The sequence below is a fragment of the Montipora capricornis genome, chromosome 7, assembly GCF_036669925.1.
Source record: "Montipora capricornis isolate CH-2021 chromosome 7, ASM3666992v2, whole genome shotgun sequence".
In the NCBI taxonomy this organism is placed as follows: domain Eukaryota; kingdom Metazoa; phylum Cnidaria; class Anthozoa; order Scleractinia; family Acroporidae; genus Montipora; species Montipora capricornis.
Window position 1 is genome coordinate 27,076,394 of NC_090889.1, and position 13,240 is coordinate 27,089,633.

The 13,240-nt window shown below is 38.2% G+C and overlaps 1 protein-coding gene and 1 long non-coding RNA gene across 2 annotated transcripts; one reads left to right on the forward strand and one right to left on the reverse strand.

Moving 5' to 3' along the window:
- The first annotated feature begins 1,341 nt into the window (after window positions 1–1,341).
- On the forward strand, window positions 1,342–4,446 carry LOC138057786 (uncharacterized). Its single transcript, XR_011133712.1, has 5 exons — window positions 1,342–1,383; window positions 1,575–1,606; window positions 1,736–1,781; window positions 1,930–1,958; window positions 3,354–4,446. It is a non-coding gene; the product is annotated as an uncharacterized lncRNA (long non-coding RNA).
- A 535-nt stretch (window positions 4,447–4,981) lies between these two features.
- LOC138057787 (EKC/KEOPS complex subunit TPRKB-like) lies at window positions 4,982–10,457 on the reverse strand. The gene is made up of 5 exons (XM_068903715.1): window positions 10,288–10,457; window positions 7,293–7,415; window positions 6,745–6,834; window positions 6,541–6,627; window positions 4,982–6,054 (listed from the first exon to the last, which is right to left on the reverse strand). Exons 1-5 carry the CDS (start codon window positions 10,441–10,443, stop codon window positions 5,968–5,970), a joined length of 543 nt encoding a protein of 180 aa, XP_068759816.1. The 5' UTR covers window positions 10,444–10,457; the 3' UTR covers window positions 4,982–5,967.
- Between the last annotated feature and the right edge of the window lie 2,783 nt (window positions 10,458–13,240).

Genomic DNA, 13,240 nt, shown 5'->3' on the forward strand with positions numbered 1-13,240 from the left:
TCACTGCCAAGCCGGCCACTTCTGCTGGAGAGAACAGAACAGCCACACACCAGGGACTACATCCTATACTCTTATCGAATAGTGTGTGGGTCCTTTAACGTCCCACAGGGAACTTATGAACATAGAAGGTATTTGTGAGACGGGGCCTACGGTTTATAGTCCTTATCCGGGAAAACTTGAAAGTCTAACCGTTTGCAGATGAAATTACGAAGGCAGCACTTCCTCCTCAGTTATTTTAAGATCCTGAGTGTTGATCCGGCCGGGGTTCGAACCCGCGACCCCACGCATGACAGCCCGATGCTCAACCAACTGAGCCACCGGTGCGCGGTATAAATAAAGTTAAGCTTCACAACAGAACGACCACGAGATGCCCAGCCTTTATTACAATCCGCATGCTCTGAAAAACGCTGACCCATGTGTATGTAACAATTACGCATGCTCAAACTTTTCCTTTAGGTGGCTAAAGTCGAGGAAGAAAACTGTGTATTGGAAAGGTCAGTGAGAAACATAGGCAATTATCGCGTACTAAATTTCGTTAATGTGTCTTTTATGGTGCATCAAATCCGACAATGTTTTGCTTCACAGAAACGTCCAAGAGCTTAAAAAGGAGCTGGATAAAGAGAAAAGGGAGGTAACTACAGATTGCTACAATAATAGGGAGCTGAAGCACGCGCGTTCTTGAGACGCGGACCGCAACCGGAAGAGAACATTTCGCGTTCCAGGACCGTGGTGTCTGCCACATTTTTATACTAATCATCTGTAATGGAAAAAAGATACTTGGCAATGTTCATGTGGTTGTGTGAAGACAAGTTAAAAGGGAAAACAGCTCACTTCCGGTTGCCGTCCGCGTCTCAAAAACGCGCGTGCTTAAGCTCCCTAGTTACTTTTTTGCCAAAGGTTGCAGATTTTCCAGAGAGCCAAACACTGTAATCACGATGTTTTAAATTGTTTTTCGTTTCTGAAGATTGACGCTTTGGACAAGGATCAGGGAGACCTTCAAGTAGGTTACTTATGAAATTTTGTGGAACTCTTTACCCTACCTGTCTGCCAAGAAAGGAGATAGACACATTCCGGACGACAAAAGTGAAAGAAAATCGTTCTAACAAAAAGAAAAGGAAAATATTTAATGGACTCAACTTTCCATAATGCAGCCCTCCTCTCTTTCCTTTCTGGAATAATACAATGCTTTATTATTACAATGCCGTGTCTGACGAGGTACTTTTTCCTTTGCAGGAATGGTATACAGGATTGGAAAGGTGGGCTAGCTTTACTCACAAGTGTTAAAAAAGTTTGCTCTTTTGGATTTTTTATTCTTCATTTATCTCGTTTGTTGTCCGTAGGATGGTAGAAAGGTTTTTCAACGAAAGGGATGACATTGTCAAAGTAAGTAAAATATCCCGCTAATTTTGTGAAAAGAGTTAAATCCATTTTTTAAAATCAGCTTTTAATATATTTGAAGGTTGTTTGTAGCGATGTCTTGAATTCCAGATGTCTATCAAATAAAAGTTCAAACATTTCTGCTTTAGCTCTATGGGGAAAATTGTAATTCATGATTTGACCTTTTCCTTCGACAGAAAATGGAAGAAGACATCAAGGAGCTGGAAAGGTTAGCAGCTACTTTAAGTTGTCTTAGCTCTCATTTTGGATCACTCCACCTTTTCAATTAAAATGACGTTTCTTTCATTCTTTTCGAAAGTTTACAACACAAAATTGAACTTATCCTCTTTTATTTCAGTAAGGAAGAGAAGAAGAGGGAGGAATATAAGGCTTGGAGGAAAAAGGTGAAAAAAAGAGGGTTCCCAAAATTTCAACGATTTGTTTCCATCCTTGTCACCATAAGCATTTTACTTTCCTTTCCGTAAACAAAATATGTTTAGCAAACCTGGTTGTAGAATATTGTATTCATCATTTTTTTTACGTCCTCTTTAGGCAAAGGTCGAGATGACCCGGACAGATGCGTAAGTTCAGTTTATCTCTATGCAAATGTGACGCCACGGTGACCCGGCGCCAGTTCCAAAAAAATAGGCACGCACTGCGGACGTGTGGTTGTGCAGTAACTCAGGGCTTTATTCCATATTATCAACTGAGCTGCGTTTTGTCTTCCAGGAGATTCAAGTTGTCTTTGTGTAATATATAGCTCTTATAGTACACGAAATTGTTTTGGTACAGTGTATCATTATATGGTGCCATGGTAGATGTCTTAGGTAAATAGCCCCCTAAGAAGACATGTGGTTACTAGCAAAATACTAAACCCAGAAAGATTGAAGAAAGTAAAAGGGAATCGAGAAACCTTGGCTTCGAGGCTGACATGTTGGTCATTTTCAAGTTCCCTTACAACTTCTTTTTCCCCAGGGCCCGGTTGTTCAAAAGCCGATTAACGCTAATCCCAGGTTAAAAATTTACCAAGAAGTTTATTTCTCTAATCCCAAATGCTGTTCAACGCTGATATTCAGCAAAGCCTTACATTAGTATAAGTCGATCTTGTAAAAAAAAAGTATGCAAAAGAAACTTTCACCAAAAAGTTGAAAACGTGAAACAAAAGTTTACGCTAATCCTGGATTAAGTTAATCGGCTTTCGGCTTTCTAATACAAAAGTTCACAAAAGTTCACTAAAGTTAATCCCTAGGGGTACGGCGAGGTTAGTATCTGGATGGGAGACCTCAAAAATATACCAGAAACACACGATCGGAAATTCTATTTTAACGCTGAAAAATGCGAACTAAGCAAGGTACAGATTTTCTTAGCCTGCTTTTTGCAAAACAAGTATTGATGCAAAGTAAATATATATTGATACACAGTTTTTAAGAAGAGCAGAAGGTAGTTTTCAGGACGGTCGATCGAGAATGAAACACTTTGCCATCAGCAACAAAATTTGCGACATGAAAACAACAAATTTTGAAGCGCGAAAATAGCGTTCTTTTTGCTTTCAAGTGTTATAAAGTTTGACAAGAAATGTGAGCATTCAACACAAAGATCACAATTGCCCATTGTTTCTGCAAAGTCAAAAATTTAATACCCTTGACGAGGTTATTTATAACCAGCTAATTCCATCTTTTTGGAAATAGCAGCTGCTATATAATTCATCCGCGTCACAAATTCTTGCCGATTTTGGGGTTAATTTCGTTTAAACTCAAGCACGCTTCCAACAGACCTGTTTATTTCCGTGATTTATGCACATGCTGCGGGCCTATTGGCACCACAGACACCCTTACAATATTGCAACCCTGTGACATGGTGTTCAATGCACTTACAGTGCACTACCACAAAAACAAACCAGAAGGACAAGCTCTTTGAGATGACGTTCCACAAAGCTCCGTTCTCACCATTTGATTTTTCAATTTTTTCTTCAATAGTGAGTTAGCTGATTTGAAAAATGTTCTGCAAGATCTTGAGGTCAGTATGAAGTAATTAACACTGAAGATATTCTTAAAGATATTGGGCGAAGGCAGACGGTTATTTGTATAAATTTTTTATCCTGTAAATAATCCATTAGAGTTTCCGTTACAGCACTTTAACTTGATCCTCTGCACTTGCTTAAAATGGCCTGGACTGAACCGACACAACTAGGAGAGTTACCTCATATTTGCCACAACTCACATTTATCAGTTGTCGGATTGCGTCCATTCTAAAGCACAGAATGGCATGTAATGTCACATCATACCTTTATTTTTCCTGTGATTGTTGAGTAGCTGGTTGTAACTAGTATCTCGATCAGAGCATTTAAAATTCCAACAATGATATAAAATGGTAGAGAGACCACAACAATGGGAAAAACATGCTTACTCTTTGGAAATTGACATGATGGTTCTTTTAAGGTCCCACAGGGTTATAAACTTTGAAGAGTTGTGAACAGGGGGGCTATGGTTTATCATCCATAATTTTTGGCATTAAACCATCCTATATCTTATTTGCAACCCACTTAGAGGGGGCAACATTTGGCTCGTTTTAATTTAATCCTTTCACTCCTGTGGGGTTCCCCATTGACGAGTAAAATCGTCTGGCGTTAGACAGAGTAAAATCTATAAGTGTCACTCTTGGGAGTGAAAGGGTTAATAACCTTGGCCGCTCATTCAAAAGCCAATTAGCTTAATCCAGGATTAGCGTAAACTTTTGCTTCATGTTTTCTTCACTTATTTTTGTTGCTCAAGATTGAATTATACTATTAAATCACAGTAAAGTTTTACCAAATTTCAGTGTTGAACAGCATTTGTGAGTAGAAAAATAAACTCATTGGTTAACTTTTAATCCGGGATTAGCATTAATCGGCTTTTGAACAACTGGGCCCTGGGCATCTGTTAACCCCAAATCTGTGGAGAACAAGTACACAACAATCTATGCAAGTCACACCACAATAACAGATTGCTACATGTATGTATGCATCGGTTCACAGAACCTTTGATCAAAGCTTGAATCCAAATCAATGATTTCATCTTAATCACTCACTGAAAAACTGTCCCCATTAACCCTTCAACGTCCAAACTGGCCTAAACTGGCCAAACTTGGTATTTTACTCTGTCTAATGCCAGGCGAATTTACTCGTCAATGGGGAACCCCTGGGAGTCAATGGGTTAATATAATCCACATTCAATTTAATTAAAGTAAAATCACTTTTTGAAGGAAATGGAATTGTGTCAAGTGCATTGAGTTACTTAATATTGTTTCAAAAATATAATTTCCTCAGATTCAAACACAAAAAAGGAAGAAGAAGAAATGCTTCATGAAACTGTTCAATTTTCTTTGCTTTGGATGCAGAAGACACAATGAAGAAACTTAAATCTGCATAGTACACTTTGGCATTTTAAGAAATTGCAAGGAAAAGACTATATTCCTTTTTGAGGTGTGAGCAAAATTTAATAAACTTTGTTTTTGTAAAATGGTTGTCCTATACATGTAGTTGATCCAAGTTACTGGTTATAAATACAGTTACTGTTTGAAAATATACTGTTACATGTCCCTAAGCCCCCCACCCCCCCAAAAAAGAAAAGAAAAAAAACCACTTATTTACTGGTAATTGGCCTATGTTTTTAAAATGGCCAAAATCACCCAACTGTTTTGCTGGGGTCCTTCCATTATTAGGTTTGCAAGCGTTTTCAGCAAGGAGCAAGGTTTTCAGCAAGGAGCAAGGTTTTCAGCAAGGTTTAGGGCACAGCCTTAGTGCAAGAGGTCCAGTGTTTGTGAGATCCTAGGATCTCACATCCTTGTTTCAACTTTTTTCCTTTCAGTGTAGCTTAAGGACAGTGCCTACTAATTCAAAGGTATTTTTGTCCCGGTGTATGATTATGCAGAAAATGTAGATCTTAACAAGTGTTATTGAAATCCAAAAAGAAAATTGGGGGTAACCACGCATTTTTCAAAGATAATTGATGAATAATATTTGTAAAAAGCTTTAAAATACAAAGAAATGTATGGCGTTCTTTCTCAAATTGAAGCTTAAGTATCTCTCAAAAATGCATGGTTACCCCCAATTTTTTGCTTGGATACCAAGAGTACTTACTAAGATCTACTATTTCCGGATAGTTTTAAACCGCGCAAAATATCCCTGTATTAATAAGCACCACCCATAGGAAATCCCGAGTATATCGAGATGCGCAGAGCGTATGCGCAATAACAATAGTAGGCGCCGTCCTTAAGTAGCTTTAAATAGGCATAAAATGGAGCACTGATGGAAAGGAAGGGGAAGGAAGGGCGGAAGTAAAATGAGCACAACGTCGACATCGGGTTTGTCAGTAAGCTGTTGAATTAACGGTTACGAGTTATTGATGTTAAATATGGTTGCTTTACTTTACTTTAATATTAATGCTGAAACAGCAGTAGCAGTGGCAGCAGCAGCAGCAGTAGTAGTAGTAGTTGTCGTTTAGCACTTGCAAGTAAGCAGGCTTTAGAGCTTGGGATTAGGCTTTGAAATACTTTCCTTGACTATGCCCATCTTACAATGGCAACAGCGCAAAGGGCAAATAAATATTATACTTAAGAAGCATCTTTGGTAGCTATTCTAGATATTATTCCATTTTCTAATGAATCACATTGTAGTTCCTTGTCTGAAATTCCATAAACCTGAAAGATATACATCAAAATATGCACAGGTGTGAGCAGAGGATCACACTTTAAAAAAAAGTTGTTATAGATAAACAGCCTTGATTATCAATGTCGACTTACTTGGTAGGTCCTGATTTGATTTCACTTCAAAAATTAAAGTAATCTACAAGTTTGAAAGTGATAATCTCATGTAGTATATACTAAAACAGTGGATAGTGTTGAGCACGTGCCCTGGTTGGCTACTCAAACTCCAAATATCCTTTGCTATTCACCTCTGAGCAATTTGAATGGAATTTGTGCCCAAACATGTTGTAATCTTTGCAGGAATAAATGACTTAAAATCATCTTATTGTGCCATATTATCTCACTGTTTTAGTATATATACTAAAACAACTATTCACCTCAGTGTTGGTGGCGAGTGGTGGATTTAACTTGCCGCCTTGCGGCTTGGTAAATATGCACCACTATCCACCTCCACTTTGGTGAATAGTTGCTCATTATTACCTTTTTAATTTTGCCTTGGTCAGAAATTGTTTCCAAAACATCTAAAGAAACCTGTGTCCCCTTGATTAAATTGCTGAGTTCTGAAATCTGTAAAACATGGCAAATCGAATAAAATTAAAGAAGTTAGTATCAAAGAAATGTCAATAAGAATTATCATAACCTTTGCTAGTTTTGTCAATTGAAAGATATATACAGCATATGTACCTTTTCATCAGTATTTCCCTTTCCTATCATCACAACCAAAATCTCCTTTGTGTCATCAAGTATCCCAAATTTCTTGAAGGAGTCATTTATCTGAGTATAAAAAACAACATTCCATCATTACCAGAACAGTGTTTCATTATAATAGCAGTAATAATAAAGTCAATAAAGATAATGTCTCCATATTGCATGTAATATTCATAGTTTGCAAAACTACTTAACTACACATAGGGTGCTAGCAAAGTGGTGAGAGCACTCACTTCCCACCAATGTGGCCCGAGTTCAATTCCCAGACTCGGCGTCACACGACATGGGTTGAGTTTGTTGGTTCTCTACTCTGCCCCAACAGGTTTTCTCCGGGTACTCCTTTCCTTTTTACTATCTGTAATGAGTTCTTCACGCAAAACGTTGTGTTGAAATGAGTAAGGTATTTCAAAGTCAGAGTTCCTGAAGTCACTGTGAGGTTTCTTGACCTTGAATATCTTATGCACACAGCTTGGTACAAGCTACATTGTGTAAATAGTGACTTAACTCATTAGGTCCTCACATACATTGGAGGAAGGTGATAGGTTGAAAATAATCTCAGAATGAAGTGTTCTTGTTTTCATTTTTCCTTGTTGAAACAGATGAAATGCTTTGTGACCAGCAATGATCGCATGGAATGGATCTAAAATCTAAAAAATATAAATCAAAGAAAAACTATTGATGCCACATTATTAAAACAACAAACCGACAAGAGGGCATTAAAGAAAATAAAGTTAAAAGGTGGATTGATAAATCTGGCTTAAATAATAATTATTGCTGTGGAGCAAGTGAAGGAAGCGAGTAGCAACATAATCTGGATTTAAGGAAAGGTATGCAAGCTGCGACAAATTCTCAAATTCATCACTTTTTACCAGAATGCATTACATTTAACCAGAATTCACTGCATTAATCAGAATTCACAGCGCCACAAACAACATAAAAAAGTAATTAAACAGCTTGTAAGTAAATTAGTAATAGTTGACACCACAGCTACCCCTGCTGTTAAGTACATTTGTACATGGAATTCACAACAACAACAACAACAACAACAACAACAACAACTTGTACATGGCATTACCTATCCAATTGAGTTCAATGCATCCAGGACTCAGGTAGAGGAATAGCCGTTTACAAATGTTTACAAACTGAGCAGCTTTTGCATAAGGCAATTGAAGGGCTGGATGCAAAAACCTAGTAAGTGATAATTTTCAGTCGACTTTTAGTTTTACTCAAAGCTAGCCCAAATTTTGCTACTTGACTGGAAATTAACTTAACAACATTGCCCTGGTATTTTTTAAACTCATTTGAGCTTTATTTTTGAGAAATAAGCTATGCAAAAACACTATCAACTTCACGTTTGAAAAAGTAAAGTAGGGAGATTACAAATCAGTACTGAATATGAAAAGGACGTTATAAATAGACGGTTTGATCATGGCAGGCACAGTGGTGTACCAGATGAAACAAACTAAAGGAAACGCAAGGTCAAATTGTATGGCAATTTTTAAAAATTCAACATCCTGGGAGGGATGAAGTTTGTTCAAGTCTTAAATAATGTAATGAATAACCACTGATATTGCACCCTTTAGTGTCAATGCTTTATTTAGATGTCCTTGACCTGGATTGCATAATCGCAGATACAGGATTAAGTGACCAAAATATGCATAGTAAGAAACAGGAGTGGGAGGCACAATGGCCTCATGGTTAGTGCGCTTGACTCCGGATCGAGTGGTCTGGGTTCGAGTCCTGGCCGAGGAAATTGTCTTGAGTTCTTGGGCAAGACACTTTACTCTCACAGTGCCTCTCTCCACCCAGGTGTATAAATGGGTACCGGCGAATCTAATGCTGGGGGTATCCCTACAATGGACTGGCATCCCATAAGGGGGGAGTAGAAATACTCATGCTTCATGCTAAAGAAACCAGAGACAAGCCCTGCTTCTAGGCTCATAGCAGACTTAACCTAAGAAACAGGAAGTGTTAAATCTGACCATATGAAGGAAATGAAACAGTTGAGTGTTGTTTTGCTTTCTCATTTGGCATTTTGTATGATCTTCACATTCATCGATTTCGTTCCAGCACAAGAAAGTTCTGTGAACTTAGACAGATTTTGCATGTGAGTTACATAGTTCGCTTATTTTTCTTGCTGATAATTCTGATCTTCTTATTTAATCGTTTGACACAGTTATGCCTTCTCGGTTGAATTCTAGAATCATAAGAACTGTGATGAAATTCTTGTTACTCAAACTTGTAGAATGATTAGAAAAACTATACTACTCATATACATATATTTCCTATATTTCCTTAACTTCTAAAATTTGCAGTCGTCGCAGAAGTCTCCCTAAATATCAATTTTTGGAAAATGTCACAAGATCGAAGTATCTTTGAATTTGCCAGACACTTGCAGCTCTTGTCCCTAAAGTTTGTGGAATGCTACTGTCAAATGTCTCCTGTCATAATTTTTTAGGCTCCGCTAAAGCTTGCGCTGCAAACCTTTTGAGGGTGAACGCCCTAAGAGGAACCAAAACCGCTCTTTCAACCCCTAAAACGTACGACCAGCACCACTGTCCTTTTTATATGGGGGTCCTCCCTGGGCCCCCCACCTTCAAACAACCTTGGAAAATTGCAGAAGTTCCATTAAAAAAAACTGCCTGCCTTTCTCGCCTCGCTTTCCCACTGTGTCAGAGATTTATGATACAGTGGCCCTTAAACAATTTAGCACATACATTGTACCAAAAGATGGCCATATAAGGAAAAATCATTCCAAAGAACTTACACAGTCCATCACCACCGCACTTGCTCTCTTAGCCTATAAAAGGCCTTTGATAGCATTAGTCAATTGATTCTTGGAGGACATGTTGGTGCATCTTCCAGTTGTATAGTAATGTGGTTCAAAAGGCACCTGTCTGGGAGGTCACAGTGTGTTTGCATCAGCTCAACGGCCTCCTTTCAGCATATACTTGAAAGACAAACCATCACACCCTAACTACTGCACAACTGAGCCACTTTGAAGACCCAAAGGTATTCATATCTTTCCTTGGCAAGAACAATGAACAAACAAGCAAAAGTGCTATTGATCAGCACCTGATCCTGAAAACTCCTTAGACTTCCATCAGAAATGAGCCTGAGATTTTTGGGAGACGTTATTGAGCAAGAAGCACTTAATTAAGCCATGGACTTAGGAATGATAGTGGACTGGGGCCATTAATATGTTATTAGAATGTTCTCATAGATGATCACGGGTTCAAACCCCGTTGAAGTCCTGAATTCTTCAAGCTTCTCTGTGCAATTGCTAAAATTTATTATAACTGCGAGGTTGGTTTGTTTGAAAGATCTGCTTGTTACTTTCTAAATCAATGTACTCATAGTTCACTGACAATTTACCAGAAAAATTATATAGGTTTTTGTTGAGTGATTCAGACGGTACAAAATTCCCAAACTCAAATTCAACCACAAATCTAAATTCTAAAATCTACAGAAGAAATTATTCTGAGGACGTGACTTAAGAAATCAAATCATCGTACATACCATGCACGCATTTAAGAGAGCAGCTTCAACTTTTCCTTCAACAACAAGTCGTCGAAGCTCATCGCTATTTGAAACATTTGTGAATAAAGCAAGGTTCGTTGTGTATTCGGTGTTATTTTCAATGTTCACATGAAGAAACTCAGGTCTGTCCACCATCTTTGATGCGCTGAGTTCCAGGTCATCCGCAATCAATCTGCTCAAAGTGGGGCGGGGAAAATGGGTCTGGGTACTAGGGTTAAGGTTCTTTGAGTGTCGCATAGCTTTCACATGGAAATACTTGGAACAAAACGTTTTATTCCCAAACACATCACGAAAGGAATACATATCAAGGATTACAACATTTACGTCCACATATTCCAGCACCTGGCAAAGTCCCCTTGACGTCAGGAAAGGGTGGGTGGGGGGGGGGGGGGGGGGGGGGTATTCCCTATAATGGCCTGTACGGGGAGGCTCTGCCCGAAAGGGGTACTATTGTCACGCTTCAGGTATATGGAAGGGTAGGGATTTCAAGGGTCGAAGTGTATTAAAGGGTAGGGAAATCTGTCATTTACGTATTTAAAAGGGCCTTTTCATGAGAGGTAATATCGTTCATTATTAAACTTCATTCTAAGGACTAGAAAGGGATGCAGTGCTCTTTAGTAGGTTTGTGAAAGGGGTACTATTTTCCAATGGAAGTTATACGAAAGAGGTAACATTTGTCAATGGAAGGTATACGAAAGGGGTATCTTTTCTGCCAAAACTGGTATATAAGAGGGTAAGGGGTAAGACCTCGGAGCGGAACCTCCCCGTGTTTATTTTTTTGAACAATATAGACACTATTAAATTAACATCAAGTAAATGCACTAACGTGTGTTGCTTGGGCTTAACCTTGCGTCGCTATTGAGAACCAGGCTTAAACTTTTTTGAGACATTTATACCGCGCCAGTCCTGCGCCAGCCACTTATTGCCAGCGAGGAACCACCCCGTGCTTCTAGCCCCTTGTTTTATAGCATTTCTGGTGTGCCTTAGCCGATAGGATAATTAACTGATAGAAGTGTACTGTAGAATTACCCCAATACATTTTATCGGTTAAGATATCCTGGTCTTCTCAAAAACATAATACAGCCGGGTAAAAACCACCGTGAACGATTTGGAAAGCTGACGTTTCGAGCGTTAGCCCTTAGACAGAAACTAGAAATTTATCTGAAACTTGTACAAGTACAAGGAAAGGTTACGTTTATACAAACGTTGGCCGTGTAGCACTTATATTTTAAACATTACACTCTATTCAGTTAACTCTATCTGAAACTTGGTTCGACAAATGTCTTGGTAACACGCGCCGCCCTTGTCTCAGCAAGCAGGAGTCGCGCATTTGCGCAAATCAAATTTATTACACGATTCGTGACTTTTAGTTCAACTAGCAAAATTAAAGTTTTGCGGTTAGATAAAAGCAGCTAAGTAGACAAAGTTTACTTCACGATCTGAAAGCAATATACAAGTGGTTTTTGAGACAATCGGACAACTTGAAAAATATCAATCTATATATGCAAGTTTTCGTTCTTGTATTGATCTGTTTAGCGATTCTGGAATGATCCGTTGCTAATATTTTCTCTCAAAAGTGTTTTCACAAGCAGACTGAATATAGTGGAGAGGCTTTTTAGATAGCCTGTTTACCAAGATCAAGGAAACGTCACAAAAATTTATCAGAGAAGTTCACGCTCTTGAGTGCATCATAGGTAATCAGGGCAACATGGCGGGAAATTCAAAGCAAAATAAACTGTGCATGACTCTATTTTAAAGACTCTCGCGTTCATAAACCAAACAAATAAGTTCAAGTTTAAAACTGTGATGAACTGGACTTGCTATCTATTCTTTGGAATTCCTAAATATTCCATTTTTGTCTCCATACATTCTCTGTAATTTTGTGCCTTTGGAATTACAGGAAATGTATGACAGAAACTTTGTTTAATAAAAAAAATTCTACAACAGCCATTCTCTCCAACTTTATTCTGCCGCACCTTTGAGCGCATATCTTCTGTTTTGGAAAATAAAAATACCCAAAATTGCATTACACGAAAGGTTCACTATAACCTCACGCGAACCAAAAGTTGGCTTTTGCTGCGTAGTATCACTAACGTCTAAACGATAGAATCAAGCTTTTAAGTACATAGACCTAAAAAAAACTAATGCCTATCTTTAGGTGATGACAACAGAATAAGATTTTTAGAAAAGTGTCAGGTTGAAACTTTGACAGCCGCTGTAAAGGATGTCTTTATTTGTTTTAATGGCATCTCAGAAATAGTCATGATAGCTACGACTTCCCCTTTAGTTTTTCCGTCATTTTCGGGCTTAAGGAAGAACATAGTTAGTAGTCTACTAACTATGGAAAGAAGTACTAGATCGATACCGTGACTAGACAAGTTCAAACTGAAAATAGCAACAGTACGTGCTTGACCAAATATTACATTTTGTTGAATTAAACAATTTCTTGGACGTTTGGGTTCAATGCAACCAGAGTAGGCCACATCGCGGTGGTCTATAGATAATTTGGTAGAAACCCACGAATCCGGCATAAAAAACCTTGTTGGCTTACCAACACACTTTCTCTTAAGTGACAAATATCTAGAGGGGAAAAGAAAAAGGAACGGGACAATTTTTTTTACTTACAAGGTTAACACTAAATGTTTTAACATGAAGTATCTAAATGCAAGCGAGGTGAAAGCGTATGAATAAAAAGACCAACACAAAAGTCGAATTAGTGCTGTTAGTAACAGCATCCGGAACCTACAGTAAAAAACAATAGTCAAGACTTCTTTTGTGCTTTATATCACTTCAGCTCACTTCAGTTATACAGGACGTGCTAACAATCTTCCTCATTTTGATTAACACGATAGATATACTTTTCGTCCCGGCCTTTTCCCGAACTGATATTACATGAAATATTGTTCTATCTTTATTACAGGAAAAGTGGTTC